The 22,773-nt window shown below is 40.7% G+C and overlaps 1 protein-coding gene across 3 annotated transcripts in view; it reads right to left on the bottom strand.

Annotated features, from left to right (window-relative positions):
* The window catches only part of LOC100711647 (tankyrase-1), a 105,953-nt gene extending 83,180 nt beyond the window's left edge, over window positions 1–22,773 (bottom strand). The window contains exons 1-4 of one of the 3 annotated variants that reach the window (XR_266090.4): window positions 22,105–22,773; window positions 20,402–20,517; window positions 17,908–18,016; window positions 10,634–10,729 (exon numbers count right to left, since the gene is read on the bottom strand). Coding sequence is in view for 2 of the 3 variants with exons in the window: in XM_005451397.4 (XP_005451454.1) it covers window positions 10,634–10,729; window positions 17,908–18,016; window positions 20,402–20,517; window positions 22,105–22,618 (835 nt within the window). In the remaining variant the exon portion in view is untranslated. The remainder of the gene's footprint in view (window positions 1–10,633; window positions 10,730–17,907; window positions 18,017–20,401; window positions 20,518–22,104) is intronic. The other 2 variants (XM_005451397.4, XM_019361227.2) reach the window with 2 other exon arrangements.

The following is a 22,773-nucleotide window of genomic DNA, read 5'->3' as shown; positions in this document are numbered from 1 at the left end:
GAACAGGCAAGTGTGTTTTTACTTGTTCTTACTTGTGTGTGCCGACTGAGGTCTAGAGTAGAGAATTGATCTCTCGGAGGTTCAGAAGTAGTAAGTCTGTGAATACCAATCAGCGGTAATTAATAGCAGCTAATGGACTCTCTCTGTTCTCGTCTCTCTTCAGTCTCCATTTATTCCTTCCAACGTTTCTCTCTCCTTTTTATTATGCAGCCATAATGCACGCAAAGGGGAATAATTATTATTTTCTCTGAAACTGTCCTTGCTATATGCTCCCAGACTGACATTTCAAACTTCTACATCACAAGTGGCTTTTTAAGACGTGGAAGTGTTTTGCAACAGCCTAATAAAGCACTTTTAATGAGAAAGGTTATTTAACTCCAGAGATCCAGACAAAAGTAGAGAAACCGTCTTTGTTGGAGGGAAAAAGGGGACAAATCAAAAAGCACATCATTTAAAGCCCTCTGTACCCCCACATTATCACTTTTAGATGGCAGGGTTTGATGTACAGCATATTGTGGAAACCTGAAATTACGACTCCAACCTTTCAAGTACAAATGACCAGACAATCTTGTTGCTCTGAAAATTCTAATTATTTTCAGAAATTATTTTCAAAAATATACAGTTGTGAAAAATAGTACACCCCAAGATACAGAAGCTTGTAGAACCACCTTTACAAAGTATACATTATTTATATCACTTTCAGTTTTTTGAGATTTGTAGGCATTCATTCACACAAGGCTCTTTTAAGGTCCTGGTATCCTTGTTTGGTTTTCACCAACTTTGCAAACCAGAGCCATGCTTCATGTTTTTCCATTTGAAATCTGCCCAAACAAGTCATACCTTTTCAGCACTTTTCAGATGGTATTTTCATAAATGTTAACCTTTAACATGCAAACTGAGGCTTGTTAAATCTGAGATGCATCTCTTCAGTTTCTCTAAGCATTTACAATTTTACCTTGTGGTGAATTGCAATGTCCACTGTGATGTCATAAATGTGTTTCACTTGTGAATAATATTTCTACACTGTATGATTATAGATTTTAAATTTAGATAGATAGTTTAGAGATTGATGGGTGGCTTGACATTGTTTTAACACAAAATGAATGCTCCAGACCAGAAAACTGCCAAATTGGTGAATATTAGCCTTACTGATCATTGACAGTGACGTGACGATTAACAATGGCAGAAGCTGATATTTATCAATTGTCAGATCAATTTCATATTTACCAAATTGTCAAAGATGGAATCGTAACAAGTTGAAATCATTTACACCTATTGTAACAGTAAATATTTTAACATAATCCTTTGCAATTTCATTTATTTATTTATTTACTAGCATTGGCACAAATGGGGGAATAAATATGCTAAATTTTTCAGTTACCATGCTGTGTTGTTACTTCTATTAAATTTCTCAATACTAACAAATGCAATGTTTCTCATGTTCTCCTTCGCCTCAGTGGCTCAAAGTTCAACCCACACACCTGTCACTCATCTATCACCTAGTGGAAATAAAAGTATCTACAATATAAAGCTTCTCTTTTTAAATAAGTGTTTTGTTTTCCTTTTTAAATCAATATTTCAAACATATAAGTAAACATATTAGAACAGTTTCTTTCCTACTTCAAGACATGAGAGCTGATCACAAAGATGCAGAAAAAAATCAAAAGCATAATCCCAACAACAAAACGGCGCGAAAGCAGGATGGAAATTACCTGAACCAACTGTATCCTTGTCTGTAAAGGATATGTCAGATAGTGTGCAAACAGCCTCACTACTGATGATTAGTTCATGTTCATGTTTTGTCAATGAGGACCTGAACTGAAGTGCTATTTGGGGAGGGCTGGTCGAGGTCTGTGATGCAGCAGCAGCTGATCTCATGGTTCACTCACATTAGAGTAAAAATAGGACTGCAGAGGTTGAGCATGCAACACCCTCAACCTCTGGGTGACCAGTTTTGATCGCAAAGCAACTGCCTCGCACCTGCTCCCAAACAATCATGAGCCATCTCAGACTGACTACAATCGAATGATCAGCAAAGGCTTGCAAATAACTGGCGTCTGATTTGGAAATTCAGACAGTTAATCATTTTAGTATCACTAGGGTGGGAGTTGAGAACCGGTTCTTGGAGAGAACCAGTTCTCAATTAGTTCCCAGTAGTTCAAATCCTTGCAATTCCTATCGATCCCACTCATCTGTTCCCTTTACACCTTTGCTACAATTAGCCGATTTCATTTCGTGTGCCAAACGAGAAAAATAGCTGTGTGGATATGGAAATTACTTTTATTATTATTGCACAAAGAGACGAGAGCACAATGACAAAGTGCAATCTCCGTCCAGAACAGATAAAACTGTATTTTGCTGCTAAGACAACTTCAGCTCTCTGCAAGCATGCTAGCTCATGGTAATGCTAAGCTAGCCAAGAACCTAGAGTGATGTTAAAGCTGAGTGAATGCTGACCCCAGCCCAGCAGCCAGAACCTGAACTTACAGTTAACAAACTGAGTAGTCGGGCTGCAGCCTCCGTTGCTACCCAGTTTAATGTTTCTAAAGTAGAATCACTGTCGTGATTGTTTTTTGTGCTGGTTTTCATCTTTTCTTTTTTGTCAGCTTTGTGTTCATATCTAAATACTAAGATAATCTGTGTGTTCTCATTAGGATAAGGATTTGTGTTGGTGTGTGGGACTGTAGCCTATAGGTTTATATTCTTAAAAGGTAATTGTGAGACAATGCTTTTCACATAATTTCACAGAGACATGCAAACGTAATGTAATAAGTAGTGCAACAAATTACTTTCTCCTCGGAGTAATTTAACAACATACTGCATTACTTTTAAGAAAAGTGTTCTGTTAATACTTGTAATTCATCAATTTTTTTGAGTAATGACCCCAACGCTGATCACAGCAAAGAGGGAACATGCACAAACATTTGAAAACACAGCATGCAATTAATTTTCTGCATGTTTTATCTTTGATATGCTTTCTTAGAGGTATGGGTGACTCCCAAAGCAGAGCTAGTGAGACCTCAATGAGACTCAATAAGGACACTGATAAGGAATCGAATCAGTAAGTGATACCGATAATGGATTCAGAATCGCTAAATTCTTATCGATTCCCGTCCTTAAGTATCACAAACCCAATAGATGTGATTTCTAAAATTACCCCCAACCGTTTGGATGCATCAACATCACTTTGAAGTCAGCAGCTGACTGTGAGTGGTCACTTGTGCACAAGGTCACAAGTTCACTAGAGATGGTTGGAACGATTCTGATCCATGCTACCGTCTCCAATCACTACCTTCCCCAGTGTGGCGTTAAGTGTGTGGCACACTATCACCTACGAAGGACAGGCTACTGTCAGAGATTTAAAGAGGATGAGGTGGAGTCAGCTAATTCAAGTAAAGAGGAGGAAGAGAATAAAAGACAAATGTCAGAAAAAGAAAAATGAAGAGGCCGATTGGTATACAGCCCGAGAAGGACGAGGCATAACAGGGGGCACAGGGACAAAGACGACATGTCAAAGAGAAAGAGCGACACGGAGGGCTGATGTACAGATGAGAGGTGGATGGAGTACAGGCTGTACTTGCAAGCTCATTAAACAGTGCAGTATCTGATGGGTAAAGAAAGAAAGCAATGGAGAGAAACTGTCCTAATCACTACTGCCTGGCCAGAAAAAGATCAATCATCAATGACAAGGAAGATGGATGTAAAGAATAAGCCTCCTGGTGATCCCAAGTTACCCCCGCTGAGATGTTTCACATCGTTACTGTGTGGGGTTTTTTCAATTGCTCATTTGCAGTATGCTCAAGGGAAAGTTTGGGAGTTTGATCACATGGCTGATGGTGGGACGATCTGGCAGGGTGGGTATCAGACCCTAACTCAGGTACTGGATAATCAACAGTCATCAATCATTTTATTGGTTTTAACTGAATAAATAATATCTGCAGTCATTCTGAATATAAGCAGAACAGCCCCCTAGTCAAGGAAACATGCTTATACCTTAACCAAAAGTATAAACAATTTCCTCATATTTATAGACATTTAATAAACAGTGCATTTTTTTCAATAAATAAAGCAACCGTAGTGATTTTCTTTAAGGAGAAGGGAAACACCTCAACAGGGGCAGAAACATTTTGTGTATGGAGAGGAAAAAGAAAACCGCAATAGTCCCATCTCGACTTCAACATGTCAGTTCTAACAGCAAACACTATCTTAAAAAAGCCTAATATGGGCTAGGCTGATGTACTTTTCTGAATATATTTTAAAGCAACTTTTTTGTCTTTGTCTGAAAAGTTAATTACAACTGAACACACAAATGAATTGAAGTAGAAAAGTCAGTCCCTTTTCCAGTGAGCGCAGAGTAGATCTAAAGTAGCTTATTGGAGAGGTACTGAAAACACTTAAGTTATTTTTATAATGAAGACAGGCAGAGTAGCAGTAAAGCCAAAAGGTTTTAATGATCTTGGGAACTTGTGGACAAGTGATGGTAAAATGAAGTGTGAGATGGACAGGCAGAAAGGTGCAGCAACAGCAGTAATATAAGCACTGCGCTGGGCCGTTGCGGAGCTTTTGATTTACAAAGTCAATCTACGTTCCAACCCTCACATATGGTCATGAGCTCTGGGTAGAGACTAGAAGAATGAGCTCTGTGGCCCGCCTCAGCCTTAGAGATCGGGTGAAGAGGTTGGCTCCTTTGTATTAAAAGGAGTTCAGCTGGTTTAAGCTAGAGTGCCTCCTTTGGAGATTTTTCACACTCAGAGGAGACTTCAGGGTAGAACCAGAACCTGCTAGAAGGATTATATATATATCATCTAGCTTGGAGCCATCTCAGGATCCTCCAGAATAAGAGGAAACTTTGCTGAGGACAGGTACATGTGGAATAACCAGAGTGAGGATATATAGGCTAAAAACTCATGTTTTAGCATTCACCACATCCTGTTATTTGACACTTGTGATACACAGTCCACTGTGAATCATCAAAGGTTCATCCTGGTTCATCTTGAAGTCCACAGCTCACTTTCAAAAGGATTTCAACGTGAGATACTCTGTCCATCAGAACTTGTGCATAATTGATTTAATAGGCTGCCCAAAAGTCACATTCTCATTCACCTTCTGATAGAGAGCAGTTCCTCGAGGTTGTACTAAAATTTACTTCGCTTGATCACAAAATGCTAATCCATCTGGTGTTTTTCAGGATGTTTCAAAATGACGCAGGACTTTGAATCAGGCCTAACAAGTCAGCCGAACCAGGCAACAAACACCGTTTAAAATTAACTTCAGGAGCCACTGACCATTTAGCAACAGGCTAATCTCACAGCAAATCTGTGCGCGCTCTCCCTTCTAACCTGATAAGGAATATAATTAACTTGCTACTCTCTAAGCTTTTATACTACAAAAGCATCTTAGAGTAATGAGGACAGATTTACCTCCAGCTTTTTTCTTTCCTTTGAAGAATTTACATCTCTATCAGAACTAATTACCTATTTTGGGGCAACTGATACTGTTAGAGCTGATTCTGACAGGCTGTGCATACCAATCAGAGCGTGCTTTAACAGGTGAAACATGTCATGTGGTCGAGCACAAGAGTCTAACACAACTGAACTTCTGCAACCAACAAGAAGCACAACACCAGAGCTTCATTCGTCAAATACTTGTCAGAAACGTAGGAAGTGAAGCTGTCCATGTGAGTCTACCCCCTGGTGTGACGAGAGTAGTTGTGTCTGATGCTTGCAACAGACTGAAACAGCAATCTGCAGATTTCCCTGGCTGTGTGTGTGTAAAAAGAGCATCTGGGGAGCGCCTGAGTAAATTAACAGAACAAAAAGCTGGCAGTCCACACGGGCCCGTCTTGTTGTGATGTTCATCCTGATCAGGAAAACAAACTGCATGATGAACTTCACAAACAATAAACAAAAAAAACCCCAAAACTAATTCGCAAATATCATCTGACAGAGTTGCTTTTTAAAATTACAACACAGTGTGAGCGGTTTGAACCCACATTAAAATAAATAAATTACAACAACAGATTTTTTTTTGCCTTTCCGTTTCACATCCCCAGCTAACAGGGGACAGACTTTCTCATTCCTAAGAGCACCGTATTGGATGTGGCAGAGCAGTATAGCTAATTTATGGGTCAATATAAACTTCCATCACTGCAGACTGAAACTGAAAGCTGTGCTGGCCTGCGGCAGAGAAGTGGAATAGAGCAGAACCTTTAAATCTAAGACACACAATACATAGGACGAGGGAAAAAGGACCATACCATCACTGTAGAGCACGTCACAGGCTACAAATATAAAACACAAGTACATACATTCACAATTACTCCCCTAGCTCATTTTTTTTCCTGCAGCCTTTACCAAACCCAGACCATATATTCAATACTAAAACTGTCAGTCAGTGCATCCCATTAAACGCATCACTTCCTACAGTAATTACAACAGCGCAATCCTTCCAGGATGGCGTGACGTGCAGAGTCAATGTAACAGGATGATAGCGTGGGTAATTAGTGTCTACCATTAAAAACATAATTCACGGTACAAATAAGATGTGGTGATTTGTTTGAGCCGAGTCACAAACAAAACACGGGAAACCACCGCAGGATGAAGGGAACTTGCAGTGGCGTGGAGACTCAGACTGCCGGTGATCAACTATTTTCACCGGTAGCTATATTTTTTTCTCCTGAATGCGTCAGCAGATTATTTTTGAAACTGACAGGTTTAGCTGTCCTTGTAAATACTTTACTATTGACTTTTTCACAGAAATGTCACAACACACATCTGCCTCTCCTGAAAAGAGTCACAAGTAGTCCATCATAATTTATGTTTTGAGCTCTATGCAAGATCTGTATCTGTTTAGCAACTTCCTAATAGGAGTTTTACCTTCCGACATACCATGTCATGTCACACAAATATCTAATCAGTCAATCATGGCAGGAACTTCATGTATTTAGCCATGTAGACATGGCCAAGACGACCTGCTTCAGTTCAAACCAAGCATCCGACTGGGGTAGAACATGACATGGTTATTGGTGCCAGATTGGCTGGTATGAGTATTTCTCTGAGTCTACTGATCTACTGGGATTTCCCCACACAACCATCCCCATGGTTTACAGAGAATGGTCCAAAAAAGAAAAAATATCTAATGGGTGGCATTTTTCTAGGTGAAAATGTCTTTTTGATACCAGAGCAGAATGGCCAGACTGCTTTCAGCTTTAAGCTCAAAAAAGATTGGAAAAAGAAAAGTTGCATGGTCTGTTGAGGCTTAGTTTCGGCTGCCACTTTTGGACGATAGGGTCAGAATTTGCTATAAACAACAGCATGGATCCTTCCTGCCTGGAGTTTTAGTATGCTGGTGTTGGTGCACTGCTGTGGTAGTTTCTTGGCACACTTAAGGCCCCTTAGTACCAACTAATCATTATTCAATATGCCACAGCCTAATTGAGTATTGCTGTGAAGTGTACCCATGTTCTGATGGCTGCTTCCAGCCGGATAACGCATCATGCCACAAAGCTTAAATCATCTCAAACTGATTTCCTAAAACACGATTATAAGTTCACTGAGTCAAATGACTGGCACAGTCACCAGATATCAATCTACTAGAGCACCTTCAGGAAGTGGAAAGACATGATGGCTGTGTGACAGTCATCATGTCAATACGGATCAAAACCTCTTAAGGGAATGTTTCCAACATCAACAGCTACGGAGAATCTACGCCATGAAGAAATCACACAGTTCTGGAGGCAAAAGGGTGCAAGGCGGTCAGAGAATGCACACCAGTTTTCTTCCATCCAGACATCTTTTTAGTGAGGACCTTTCTTCAGCAAGACAGTGCCAAAGCAAATTCTGCGCATATTACAAAGCATAGCTCTGTATTAAAAAGGCCCACCTACAGTCCAGACCTCTTATCCATTGTAAATACTTGGCTGTCATGAAATTTTAAAGATATGACCTGGGAGAGTCTAGACCGTTATGCAGCTAAAATCCCATTACAAACATCTATGTGAAAAACGTCAACTCTTGATAAGCATAGCTGGCATCAAAATCAAAATATGAATGTCAGTTTCATTAAAAAAAAAAAAAATGCCTTTGAACTCTTATTTAAAACAAATATACAATTTCTATTACTTGCAAACCATTGCATTCTATTGTGATTTACATTTTCTTCAGCATACCAACTTCTTTGGCGACTGGATTGTAAATTGAACAGAGTTATGTGACGTTAAAATGAAAAAGTGAGTTAAAAATAAATCACGGGTATTACTGTTCTGCGTCTATTTCAGGTGGCTCTCCATTGAGTTTTTGTCAGCTCCAGGTGTTGCTCTGTCAGGAGGCATGCAGCGTTTTTGTTCGTGCTCCAGTTTTTGCCTTGCACAGATGTTCTGATTTTGGTGGAATACTGTCCTGTTTCATCGATACATTGGATGCAGCCCGAGTGTCCTCAAGTAATGAGCTGAATCAGTGTATGCAATAAAACTGAATTTGATGATGGGCAATTGGTGCCGATTAAACGCAAGCATCGCGATAACTCTGGCAATATGGCAAATTAACTTTGAGCAGTTTCTGTTTGCAGTTCAGCCACGGACGAACTGGATAATTCAAGCTTCTGTTTTTTTATTTTTTAAGCAGATTTACAGATTTTAAAAAAAATAAAAAATTCCAGTTATATTGTTATCACATGGAAGCGTAAATCACACTTGAGCCTAAAAAAATAAAAAATAAATAAAAACGTGTTCAGACTTGACCGAGTTATGACTCTGGGCAGAAGTAGCTTAAGTGCCTTAATTACCTCCATGAGCCCTGTGTCACAGCCACTGCTGCTGCTCCTGCTGCAACTGCTGACTGTGCTGGCAAACGGGCCAAATCAGCATGTATAACCACACAATAACGATATTCATGTTACTTGTAAATACCACATGCAAGATCTTTGCTTGACATCCCTTGTTCTAAGCAACTCACAGCCTCACAGCTAACGAGGTTTGTTATTCTAATTAAAGGAGTTCGCAACAGAGAAGAACTTTTTTTTTCTTTTTTTAAATAATCTTTTCCTGTGAGCTTCTGTGCGAGTGCGCAGTGTAAGCTGCACTACTATACTCCCAATTTGTAAGCAGGTCTCAGTCGGTTTGTTGTTTACATTATTAGCCTCCTCGAGTCATTACATAAAGTATACGCACACTTAATTAAGTCTGCAATGTTTGGTAAACATTTTCTATCACATATACTGTAGAGCGTCTTGTTTTGACACCGCACTGCTCCTCGCTGTAGTATCTCCAGGTTCATCTCATTTACCAGCGAGGACCAGCACGGTGATGAAATTCAGTGTAAACACAGAAGCGGGTGCTGATTTAGAGTCAACATCAATACCCAGAGAGAGCGAAAGTAAGAGAATATAAAAGTCTACTTACTTAAGACTACAGCGAACCAAAACACGACTGATTCGGATCCTTACGAACCCGCAGTCTTTCAACCTTTGCGATCTGAGTGATCGCTGTGAAACAAGCGCTCTCTGATCGTCAAAATAACACATATGCAAACCCAAGAAGTGGTGATAATGAAAGGAAAGATGTAAAAAAAAGAAAAAGAAAAAAAAGTGAGATAAAATAATAAAAAAAGGGGTTTTAACTATTTATTAAAGACATATATTTTTCATAAGCTCCTCATTAAAAAGCTGTAACTATGTCCCAGTGGTTCCTCTACCACTGAATAGGTGTAATGAGTCCTGCTGCTTTTATGAGCTTATAACAATGAAATAACCAATAATTAGCTTGAGTTTCACAGCAAAGTTTTTTTGGTCACAAATGTACTGCAAGCTTTTTTTTTTCCCCCTTCTTTTGCTTGGAGGACGTCAAAACCTGTTTCTACTGCCTTACTGTAAGGAAATTATTTAACACATAAAAGAGGGAAAAGTCAAAACAATTTGAACGTTAGCTATTAGTTTCTTGTGATTTCAGTCTAAAAATCATCACATCTCACATCAAGCCATGTAGGAAATGATCAATGCTTATCCTCGCACACATTAGGGCGTTGCAGCGGCTAATACATGTGGACCTGGAGTGCAAAGTTCTTATCAATTTGCTGCTGTTCACGATATAATGCTGTGAATAAAGGCAAGGAAAGAAGGAAAAATAGATAACTACAGAGAGAAAGGCAAGCGAGCAAAAAAAAAATTCAACACAATTCAACAGTGGTTTATTGAGTGACTGATCAATGAGTGCAGCCTCAGCCAAAAGGACTCAACGGAGAAAATAAAAAAGAGAAAACAACAAAGAAAGCAGAGACACGACCTCGCTAACCACAAACTCCAGCCTTGGAGAGAAGCAAAACAAAGAAAATGGGATGTAGTAACCAATGGGTGTGCAGTCCACACTGAGCACAAGAGCAGCGCAGCCTTGTAAAATGAGAATGTGACAGATAAGGCAGAAAAAAGGTGATGCTGCCTGAAACCTTGGGAGAGAGAGGAAATGAAAGTTGTGGGCACACTTAGCGTGAAGACAGGAGTAGAAGAGCGCTGGGAAGGCACACAAGAAACTAACAGCAGTACACACAAGCAGCCTGCACAAGAACACACACCGTGACAGAAAGAAACACATATTTGCTGTTCTGAGTGTACGCAGTGTTTAAAGGACAGACAGGAAACTGACCTGTGAGCACGGCCTTGGCGGAGGGTTCAGCCAGGTCCAGAGCAGACTTGCCGTCGGTGTTGCGGATGTTGGGGTCGGCTCCATGCTGCAGTAACACTGTACAACAACAGGGCAGACAGAGACAGTAGCTGAGCTCCTGGACTGACATACAAACTCCCCGACACACACTTCCTCCCAGTCCACCTCCTGCTCCTCCCGCTGCTACTGTTGAACCACATCCTTCTCCATACACCGCTCTTCCTGGACCTCCTCCTTTCTCTACCACTTGATCCTCAGCTATCCCTCCCGTTCCACCTCCGGCGGTTGTGTCTCCTGGCAGTGCTCCTGCCAGTCCCGTTTCACATTTCTCTCCTCCTTCCCCAGCTGCTCCTCCTCTGTTGCTAGTGCTGCTCCCTCGGCTGCCCCTGGCTGCCCCTGCCCTGCGAGCCATGCTGCTGATGTAAACAGACATGCCACAACAAAAGCAAGCAAAAGCTACACTACAACACACCACCAGAGAGAAGCAGCGGACTTAACAGCTACGTGACCGGCAACAAAACACATCACACTTCCACGGATGAGGAAGGAAAGGCTGTGATTAAGATGAGAATATAAGTTTAAAAAATGAAATGAAAAGGGAGAGAAGAGAGGCTACGGTTAATCGAGGCAGCAGCAGCAACAGCGACGAGGCGGGCAGGCAGTGCGAGTGGAGAGACTCTTGCCTCTCCAACTGACTGAGCGATGCAGCGGAGAACAAGATGAGAGAGGAGAGGCGAAGAGAGGAGGGGACAGGAGAGACGAGGAGAGGGAACCATGGGATGGGGGGGGCTTAGAGTCGGAGAGGATGGGAGAGGTAGAGGACGAAAAGAGGGGAGGAAGAGCAAAACAAAACAAGAGAGCTGGAAATGTGGGGAAAGGAAAGGAAAGGAAAGGAAAGGAAAGGAAAGGAAAGGAAAGGAAAGGAAAGGAAAGGAACAAAGCAAGGCGAGGCTAGAGGCATGAGACTACCGAACAGGTATGAGCTGAATAACAAACTCTCCTTGCGCTTTTTAAATGAGCCCTTTTGAGGGTGCTAATGTCAATACTCTTACTGACTTCCTCTCCACCACACTTCCCACTATTGTGAGTGTTGAGCAGTTCCCAGCGCACAAGCCCTTTGTACACTTGTGTACACTTGAAACCACCCAGCTTACAGCCGGCACAGAAGAAGAAGAGAGAAGCAGGCATCTTGGTACATACGTGCACGTGCTCTCTCTCTCTCTCTTTCTGCCCCGGCACTGACGCAGACCTTATTCACCCACTCACCCCTCAACAAAAACATGATTTAACTCTGCGCCAATCCCACACATACACAAGCGAGCGTACACACGCGCACAGACGCTGATAGTGATATCCAACAGCGAGCGAATAAAGATGTGCCCATACTCTGCCAGAGAGAGAAACGACAGCCTGATGCACAACCATACAGCGACGCAATCTCACATTCACAGCCTGAAATGCTCATGCATCTTGCAATACGGTCTGTGCTGCTTGTAATTCATTCACAACTGTCAGCATCTAATTTTGAGTTCAGTCTCCAGTGGACATAGTTGTGCTGTAATACCTGCAAAAGCCCACTCTGAACGACCCAAATCCGTTTTTTAAATGCCAGATTCGTTTTCAGGACAATGTTAGATTTGCAACAGTTATCCTATGAATGCCTCCGATACCTGTGACCATTCAGCAAACAACTTTTACAAAAAAAATGAGCACAGAGATATCTCCTTCTCAGCCCGTCTCAACTAAAGTGGTTTTAAAATGTGTAAATGTGAATGATTTCTTTGTTTCTTTAATGTGAAAAAAAGAATACAGCTTACACATTTAAAAGAAGAATAAAAGTGGGAGGTACTACTTAAAACATATGCTATTTAACTTCCAAGACGATAATAGGGTAATGCCATTTTGCAATCATTCTCTTGTCATTTTGTGCTATAATTCCAGTGTACTCCCTTCCCTTCAAGTGTGGCACCTTCATCCCTCCCTAAAGGTCTCGCCCCCTACAAAGCTGTTTGCAGGTTCAAAACAGCTTGAGTCAAAAACGGAAAGGTCAAACCAATCCAGCTATTTGAAAACCTTTGGGTCCGAGGAGTCGGATGACGAACAAGAAATACGATGCATGATTAACCCAAAGCCAAGAAGCAGTCCTGTTTAATGATTTTGGTGTCGATATTAGTTAATCTAATGATTCAGAGTTTTGCTATAATCGAGCAGCCTCTTGTTGCACAGAGTTCTCTTGGAAATGCTTCACAGTGAAAGCCTTTCTTTAAGAACATTTTTTGCTTTTGTCTGCTCAAAATGCACGTCATATAGTGAAGATAAGGAAGTCTTTCTTCTGCTCCGTCACAGCGGGCCACACAGTGATAACTGGGAAGTTGAACAATATGATCTGAATAAATGCATGGAGCACCAAATTACATGATGACTGTGGTTCTGAAAATATTAATTAAGAAGGAGGGGAAAAAAATAATAAACTGCAATTTCTAAATCATTCATCTAGGAAAAACACCAATTATTTTCTCAAAAACAAGAATTGTTCAAATAGATAAAAGTAAAAAATAGTCTCTTTAAAGATGCCACTTCAGTGGAATTGTGACGGCAATGCTCACTTTTTTGACATTTCCTAAAGTAAATGATTTTCTATTATCTTCAAATGATAGAAAAATAAATCGACAACAGCCTTAGCTGGATGGTTAAGAGACATTTTAACCGGAAAAGCTGTCTCCACCCATCAGGCTCCATGGATTCCATAAATTAAAATGCATGGATAAGGATCCTCACAATTCCATGCATGCATGGATACAATCACATTGTTTTTATCAAATAGATCATTGTGGTTCATTAATGCAGCACCCAGAGAGGGATGGCCCTGTAGTGGTTTATACTCATGGTGTTGTGGTTAACACATTCAGCTAACGCATGAACGATTCCCATTTCGAGACCGGGAAGAGACACAAATCCCTGGGAGATTTCCGTCAGGAAGGGCATGAGGCGTAAGAAAAACCTGTGCCAAATCAAACATGCGGATCCATCCGCCGTGGTGTCCCCACGCGAACAAAGAAGCAGTGGAAAGAATAAAAATAACCCATATACGGAACTGTCATTGGAATCACTGGAAGCCATCGTCTTCAGCATGGCTGCCTCAGGATCTGAAATATCCTCATGTCAATGAGATTTTCTCTTAACCTTGAACTTGAAAATATGCCAGTCGAGTAATGAGAGATTAATTTCTTACTTAAGATGTCTGAATACAAGAGACGAGGACAGAGCGTCCATCTCACTGAGCTGAATTTACAGTCAAATCAGAGCTGCTAAATCTTCAGCCTGGCAGGATGACAGGCTACTAAAACTCTGTCCAACAAACAAGAAAGCTAGACCATGTGATTTTTGTTTACATGCCTCGGTTTGGTTGTAACTGTGCAGTTTGGACTGCAACCCAAATCTTCTCTGTACCTTTTCTGGTCCACATCTGACACTATAGATGCAGTTTTACTGCATGTGGTGGACTGGTGGGTTTATCCAAAAACATGCTCTGGTCTTGACTTGTAACAGTTCAAAAGGGAACCTCTTTTTCAGCAATATACACTGTTAGAGTGGCGAATGCTCATAATCATTTGGTAAGCTTATGTAAAACTAATCCCTGTAAATTAAAAGCTCAAGCTTCAGGCATCTCTCTTGATTTACAATATATTTTCAAGTCCTGTGCCAAAACTAACATCAGACCAGGGCATATTTCCTTATATGGTAATCTCAAGCCCTGGTTCTGTTTATGGAAGCCAGGCAAGGGGCAGCGAATCAGAACTTTTGGGGAAGAAGACCGAGAGGCTAATCAATTAAAGGAATGGGGAGAATAACAAAAAAACAAACAAAAACAGGTAAGTACAGGATACATAGAGGTCATTTCAAAATTGTGACTTGTACAAAAAGTACTTGCTTATAGTGTTGGAACAAGAATATAGAGGTAGAAATGAGCATAATTGTTTCTATTCAAAGATATGGAGTAAAAAGCGCTTGAAGCAAAGGTTATGTCGCTTTGATAACAAAATTAAATCTAAATTACCTTTGCAGCTTTATTAAATCTATGAAAGAACTGTTTAAAAATATATTTTAAATTAATTTTAATTTGATATCTTACTATGAAATCTTGCAGAAAATCTATTCAGCTTTGCAAATTCTTATTGCGGTCAGGGACAAACACATCCAGGAGAACAACGGTGAGTGGAAATGTGGATTGCATTTTTCCTTTGTGCCAAAGGCAAGAGAAAGAAATGCTTTTGAGGATGGCAGCCAGATTTTTAAATTATCTCACCACTTGATTATGTGACCTGGACATATTTGCCTTCTGAACTGGTAGCAAACAACATATTTATTAGGCTCTTGGTTCAAAACGATTATTAGGCTGTGTTTTCTCAAAGTGAAGGCACTAATATTTACTAACGCGCCTATTGGAGCACCGTATAACAGTGTATAAGCACACAAACAACTAAGGCTGTTTGTGTCCTTGAAATAATCCCCAAAAAGTCTGCATAGCATTAAGCCTGATCTAAAAAGATTTAGCCTGTAAACATTTTCCAATCGCTGTCTTACTTGCTTCTGTGAGGTTTGCTCGTATATATACACTATATCAGAGTCAGAAAACTCTAACTGTACAAACTTTGCAAATCAATCATTTTACCCTGAAGAATAAAATCTGAGATGTGATTATTGGTATAGCCAGTGTGCCAAAATTTTCATATTGGGCTGCAAGTTTGAGTTGCCGTTGCAAATGAGCAAATGGCATATTCAATCAAATTCAAACAACACATTGGTTAAAAAACATATTTGCATTGTGCTTGAATATTATATTACAAAATATTCTCTGTTTAGCTCCATCTACCACAGCTACGCTCACTGCTATATTTAATCAAATGCAAACAACGTCAAATTTGTTTAAGCACAGTACAGACAGACAAAACAAAGAATTGTCTGGCGTAAAGACTTAAAGACATCTTTTGAAAGCAACGTGGGAGCAGGTCAAGGTTATAAGGCAGTCACTGAAAGAGAGAGGGTCACACAGCTGGTACTGTCAGCTGTTTTAAGGACCTTAAATCAGTTGTTGTAAATAGTCCAAACAAACTGTTGTACAGACCCTAAAGCGAAATGGCTATTGTGAAACCCTAAACTTGCTGTTATAGAAACCCTAAACCAGCTGTTACAAAGATGCAACACCGACAAAAGATCTTTTATGCACATATCAATTTATCGACAAATAGCAAATATTAGCTGATATATCAGTGGGGCTCTAGTTGTAAAGACCTTAAATGAGCCATTGTAAAACAAAGCCAGCTGCTATAAAGAGCTATCACAGAGAATTTCACCTGCAACTGATGCTGTGCTTAAAATATCATGTCAATATAATTAAACAATAAAACACAAAGTGTGTTGTTCATAAATTCATTAGAAGTCCGACTGCTGGATGCCAAATGGAACCTGGAAATGTGAAGTCTTTATTTGCTGGTACGTTTCAGCTTGAAGTTTCTGAATTCATCTCATTTCTAAAGTTTTTCAGAAAGTTTTAAAGCCAAGCACTGCTCAGACTGAAAACCAACACCAAACATGACTGAGTGAAGGGAAAGTCAACAGCAGATTTAAGCCCTTTTTTTTACCTCAATTTCAGTCTCTTTCATAATTATTGATAAATCGATAAAACCCCTGAGAACAGAGTGAAGTTTGTTCTCAGGGATCATCATAGCACCACAAAGCCCATTGCTGCTATGCAGTCTTTCAGGGCCTTGGCATCCTGCAGAAACTATGAAAAAAAGAAAAAAGACTGGCACAACTTTTCCTCCTTGTTGCTCTCAGCACTCCAGGCGAGGTGTCACTGACTGTTCGTGCAGTCATTTGTTCTTAGTCCTCATCCTGAGCAATACCTTTCTACAAACATCATAAAGATTACAGCTCAGATTGTTTTCATGTTTGTGGCCAATCGTGTTTACCTCTGATTTTCCTCGGGGATCAGTAACACAGCTCGTCTATTTTTCTGTGGAATTGAATCTTCATTTGTAAATCCACCCAGAAAGCCTTTTTGGAATCCATCGCTCACCTGTCTCATGGAATGGCTACAATTCAATTTCATCTGAGACGCGTGTGAGACAAACATTACCCCAGGATACAAGTTGGCTTTTTTTTTTTTTTTGTTTAAGTCTGTCTGCAACACTTGGTTACGTGTAATCTCTACACACAGCTGGTTAAATCACACAAATCTCCTGGTGCAGATATGCTGTGAGAGTATCCATAATAAATGATTACGAGTACCCGTGAGGCTAGGAACCTACAAGTTTCACCATAGTTAAGACTCTGCCTACCCACAACAAAAGGGCAGGGAACTAAAAATCAATGAATCAATAAATAAATGCAATGTTGTTTTCTTCAAAACCATCGTGCAGCCTACTCAGACTCTATTTTTGCTCAGCAAATCGCTGTTATCAGTCAGCCCGGTGAAGACTGTCTTGAAAGGTACTTTCCTTTCTGCTGCTGACAGGAAGACAGCTAGTCGTGATGACAGAGAGGGCCAAACAGAGGTCGTTGTGGACTGAAGGGATCAAACACTTTAGTATCGCTTTGCACCATCTCAACAGGAATGTGAACTCACAAGTAAGACGAAAAAAAAAATCAATGCTCCTTTGTCCCCTGTGTGGGTGGGTGGGTGGGTGGGGGACTAAGAATAGGCAGTAACACAGTTTACAGATTATTTGCTGCTTTAAGCTAACTAGGAAATAAAAGCATAGCAGTGTAGAGCATGGGCTGGGGTCGTTAAAGTTTCTAATAGAATGTCTATATAATGATTATACACAACTCTGTGAGCTGCTGCAAAAACACGTCTTCAATTCAAACTTTAATTTTTAGAAAAAAAACATTCCCAAAGCATCATCAACAGAGATGAGAAAAAGTGTATTTACATGACTGTAAAAAATAAACATTGGCTTTTACTGTACCCAAAGGAGCAATGCAGCAAACTAGAGCACTATTACAGCAACCAGTTCGAGCGCTGACTGTTTTCTGTTTCGCTTCTGTTCACACGACCGGTCAATTCAATCTTACTGGGTCAACAGACATAAGAAAAATAGCAATACAGAGACCTTCAAATGCCACTAAACACATCTTTAAGTGTACTGATGGTCGCTGTGTAATGCATACTTTCTGAGTGAGAGTCATTAATGCAAACCCCTTTGTACAGGTCATGGCCTGGCATTTTTGCCATGTGTGTTTTGTGTGCTCACCTATGCAGACGTCTATCTTGCCCTTGATGGCGGCTTCGTGCAGCGGAGTGTAGTTCCAGTTGTCTCGAGCGTTAGAGTCAGCCCCCTGACACAGCAGCAAGGACACCACCTACGATAAAAAGGTTGTGGCATATCGGTGTTCAGATCTTTCTTTTTTTAACTTTATAACATGTAATAATTGCATGTGTAACAAAAAACAGAGCAATAGTTTGAAAATAAAAAGTCAACGTACAAACTGCTTTGCTTTGAAGTTTGAGTTATTTTTTCCTGCAAAACAAATTTAAAAATCTAACAACATACTTTTAAAATTAATGTTGTATTGGTGACAACATCACACAGCCACACCCAATCATACTGGCTGTACGGCGCTTTTGCAGCAACAGCAAAACACGCAAGGTTACAAAAATCGAGGAGCGCACGACTGACCAAAACATCACCAAAGCCAATTGCGACAGTGGACATAATGTGTTGAGAGGTGAGACTGAAAGAGATTGAGAGAATGTGCTCGCACTTTTGCAGTACGAGCATAATGGCCCCAGAACACCAGCAGTGCAAAGCAGGATGCTGAACAATGAAGACAAATAGATGGTCCAAGACTGCAGTTCCTCTAATGGCCTAAAGTAATCTCTCACATTCTAGTTTAAATATCCAAATTTTTTAGCAGAAGTAAGCATGTTTGCATGTTGCTAATCTGCAATCTAGCCACTGCTATCATTAGCTCTTTCTCTCTCTTTTTTTTAAACAGCCAGAATATTATGTTTCGAAAGATTTCATAAACTAGTAGCTGATGTCACAGAGGCTACATCAATCTTTTTTTTTTTATCATTGCTACCTGCTACACTTTAAAAAACACTAAAAGATAGGAATGCCAAGGCCTCCACCTCTGACCACCACTCAATCCAAAGGCAAGCAAAGCAAGAAGGGAGTGGGAGACTGACAGATGGACTCTGAAGTAATTCAGATGCTGTAACGGTCAGCTGTGGTAATGAGAGAGGTGAGTGTGGAAGCGGAACTGTTGATTTACCAGTTAATCCACGTCCTTATGCTCACCTACGGTTACAAGCAGTGGATATGACCGAAAGAATAAGACTGCACATACAAGCCATGGAAATCAGCTTCCCAAGGGTGTCTAAGCTCTCCCTTACAGAAAGTTGCTTAGTAGGAGCTTAGTCATTCTAGAGCTATGACTCTTTCACACTGAAAGGAACCAGTCAAGGTTGTTCAGGCATACTACCTAGGATATTTCCTAGCTGGGGTGTTTTGGCCATGTCCAACTGGGAGGAGACCCCAGGACAGAAGCAGGACACAGTGAAGACACTATTCCCATCAGGTAACTTGGGAACACCTCAGCGTCCCCTCTGTCCCTTTCCCAGCTGAGAGAGGAAAGTCTGGACTGCCATCACGATCCAGACGCAGATAAAGTGCAGATGGATTGATTAAAAAAAAAAACAAGGCAGTTGTCCACTTTCAATATTTTAGCTGTGTGTGACTGATCACTTTCAGTTTCCAAGTATCTGTCATCAAAATGTTAACCGCTGCTGTGATAAATTCACATTACTGCTCCAATTTTCTGTGCTCTCCAACAAAGCTCCAAAAGCTCTCTAACATTTGAAACCATGAATGCTGGATTGATCACTGTAGCAAAAAGCCAGGAGGACAAAAAGGATTAGCACATCTGTCAGAGATAATCCAAAACATCTGCATGCTCACTCATGAGCAGAATAAGAATGAGAGTCATTTTCCAGATATGCTCAATGTAATCTGTATCGCTGGAACTTCCATTAGGAGCTCATTTTAACTTCTTCTTTGGTGACATATAAAAAAAAACTTTGTGTGACTGGATATAAATCCAGTTAAAGTTGGATTAAAAACTTGAATGAATGTCAGGCATCGCTAGATGGATGAAGAACCAGGTGGATTTCTGGTTGTGGAGAGCATCGAGGGAACCACTGCTAAACTGAGCAGAACTTGACTCTCTGACCCGTCCAGGGTGTACACTGCAGCTTAACCTAAGACAGCTGGGATAGCCTCCAGCGGAAGAAGATAGATGGATGTTCTACTTGTACAATAATTTTTCTATTAAAATACATTTCATAATTTGTTGTACAAAAGAGTGCCTTGGCATCCTGTATGATCAATTTCGGTCAGTAAAATCTTAGCATCTTCATCTCTGCCTCAAGAAATGTTTCTGTCTTTCTGTCAGTGCTGCAGTCTACAAACCACACATCATAGCAGGACTCACCACCATCTTGTAAACCTTCCCTTTCACTCTTGCTGCCATCTTTCTGTCACAAATCACCCCTGACACTCATGTTCACCCACTCCACCCTGGCAGTCCTCTCTTCTTCACCTCTCTTGTGAGGTGAAGAAGAGAGTGTGGTGTTTAAAACTCATCTAGGAAGCATCTACTTATGTCGCTACAAGGTAAACCCTCCTGAATGCAAACATGACAGAAGTCTTCTGATGAGTACATTAATATGTTATGAAGCCTCACCTCAGAGTGACCAAATGAGCAGGCGTTGTGCAGCGGGATGAGACCCCCGTCATCTCGCGCATGCACATTAGCACCGGTCTGAAGCAGATGGTCCACCACATCTTTCCGCCCAAAACCTAAAAGAAAGGCAGAAAGGGAGATGAGTGATGAAAATAAAAGCAGAAGACCAACTAAGAAGCCAGAGCACTAAAAACAAGTTACTGCAACAGCCTTGTCTGGCAGGTCTGGACTTAGTTTTACTGTTTAATCACGTCAATTTTTCACATTCAACTACAATCAATAAATCATTTAATTATGTGTTGTTGTTGTTTTTATTTACATGCCAGTTTTGTCGCAAACTCACTTTGTGACTCAAGAGAATCTGTTCATCTCGCTGAGGCTACTGAGGATTAGAAAGGCTTGTGATGTAAAACAGCTGTGCATGTTTTTCTTTTTTGTTTCTGGACTGCTAAAGCATTTTTAGAAAAAGCATTGGCTCTTCCTCCTCAAGCAAAGATGAACAGTCCATTGTGACAGAGGCGTTCATTAAATTAAGCTGAACTAAGGTCAATGTTCTGTCACAGTGATGACCGTTTACCTCCTGCAGACTGATATGTCAATACATATATAAATGATTGTTTCACTCGACATACCTGTATTTTTAATATGCAGATTAATAACAGTGTAATGCTTGTGCCTTTTGAAAAGCTATTTTTTATTTTTTAAGAAGAAGAACATAATAAGCAATTTCCACACACGCACTGCACAAAAGGTAGGTCTGAAGATTCAAACGTCCAATACAGCAGGACAACCACTGGATTATATTACATCTGCTCAACCACTTAAACCTTATGTTTTCTGTTTTACTGGAACATGTAAATAATGTACATGCATCTTTCTGACACTTTAGATATAAAATCACTCTACTAAGTTTCCTCAATCACTTGTTTCGGTTTTCCATTTAAATGTCACAGGCACTTTTTAAGCCATCTTGCAAACATTTAACATATTAAAAAATGCAAATTACCATATGCCTCTATCTACAAATGCCACACACACAACGCACCATTACTCAACCACGATGTTATTTAATGCTCTCATTATTTAATTTGTGTCCTCTCTCCACACATTTGGCACAGTGTAATATTTGCCTCTCCTTTGGAAATCAATTATTAATGGCATTTTGGGTGTGACTGAGTGTAGTGTAACAACGCAGTAACACAGGAAGATGTTTCTCTGTTTTCTCTGTAGGAAATTGTTAAAGTGCAAGCAGTCCAAGGCAGCTCTACATTAAGCAAAACGCACTCTGCGTTAAGTTATGGTGAACACGGTTTCATTATACTGGAATGCAATCCAATTTTACAGACTAAACTGATCATTAATTTAAAGGGACGCAGCAAATTAATGGATCATAACTAGTTTTATGGTTTAATGAGGCTGAAAAGTGGTTTTGACAAAAAAAAATAATTAAATATTAGATATTTAATTTTAATGTTTCGGACATTAGCTGAGTATTTTTTTTCTTCATAAGTGCATGTCAGATCTTTGCTCCTTAAAAACGTGATGAGTACTCTACTGCTATAGCATGTGCTTGCTTCTCACAGGCGGATATTAATGTTAGTTTCTTTCTGGTCACTCCCACACCTTAAACGCACCTCACAGCTGGACAGCCTGAAATAAGCCCGATTCATTTAAAAGAAAAAAGTGGTTTCCGTTGTTTTTACCTGCAGCAAAATGCAGGGGTGTCGATTTGCGTCCAGCCATGTCTTTGGCGTTCACATTCACCGCATCCACGAGTTTCTTCACCCTGGAAACATCACCATTTCTGCAGGCTTCAAACAACTCCCTGAAAGCGCCGTTTGCACCGCTGCTGCCCGGGTTCCCGCTGCTCGAATCAGGCGTAGAACTGGGACTGGTCCCGCTACCTTCGGTGGTGCTCGGGGAGCTAGCACTGCTGCTAGTGGTGCTGCTGCTGCTGCTGGTGGTGGTGGTGCTGCTGCTGCTGCTGCTACTGGTAGCGAGGGCCAAAGCAGGGGAGGTGGTGGTGGGAGAGGCCGGTGTTACCTCACCGTCACCCGTGTTCTCCATCGCGGCTCCGTGGGGAAGGGAGCTGACATCATCGGTGGATGCCGGCGGAGAGCCGGGCGGAGTGACAAGGTGAGAGGAGCCGCGGGGCGGGGAGGACAGGAGGGAGTTTGGCTGCTGCTGCTGCTGAGATGAGCGACGAGGTGTCGCCATTTTCACAACACAACAGTCCCCACTAGCAACAAAAACACTGCTGACAACTTCCTGTCAGGAAAGCCAAACTTCCGCTCGGTTTTGCACGGATTTATGGATTTAGGGTCCTATATCAAAAATATCTTTTGATTCAAATATAGGAATATCAGCATGTC

Source organism: Oreochromis niloticus, linkage group LG7, assembly GCF_001858045.2.
Source record: "Oreochromis niloticus isolate F11D_XX linkage group LG7, O_niloticus_UMD_NMBU, whole genome shotgun sequence".
In the NCBI taxonomy this organism is placed as follows: Eukaryota; Metazoa; Chordata; class Actinopteri; order Cichliformes; family Cichlidae; genus Oreochromis; species Oreochromis niloticus.
Note: the sequence above shows the minus strand (reverse complement) of the source record. Positions and strands in the feature narration are given on the sequence as shown.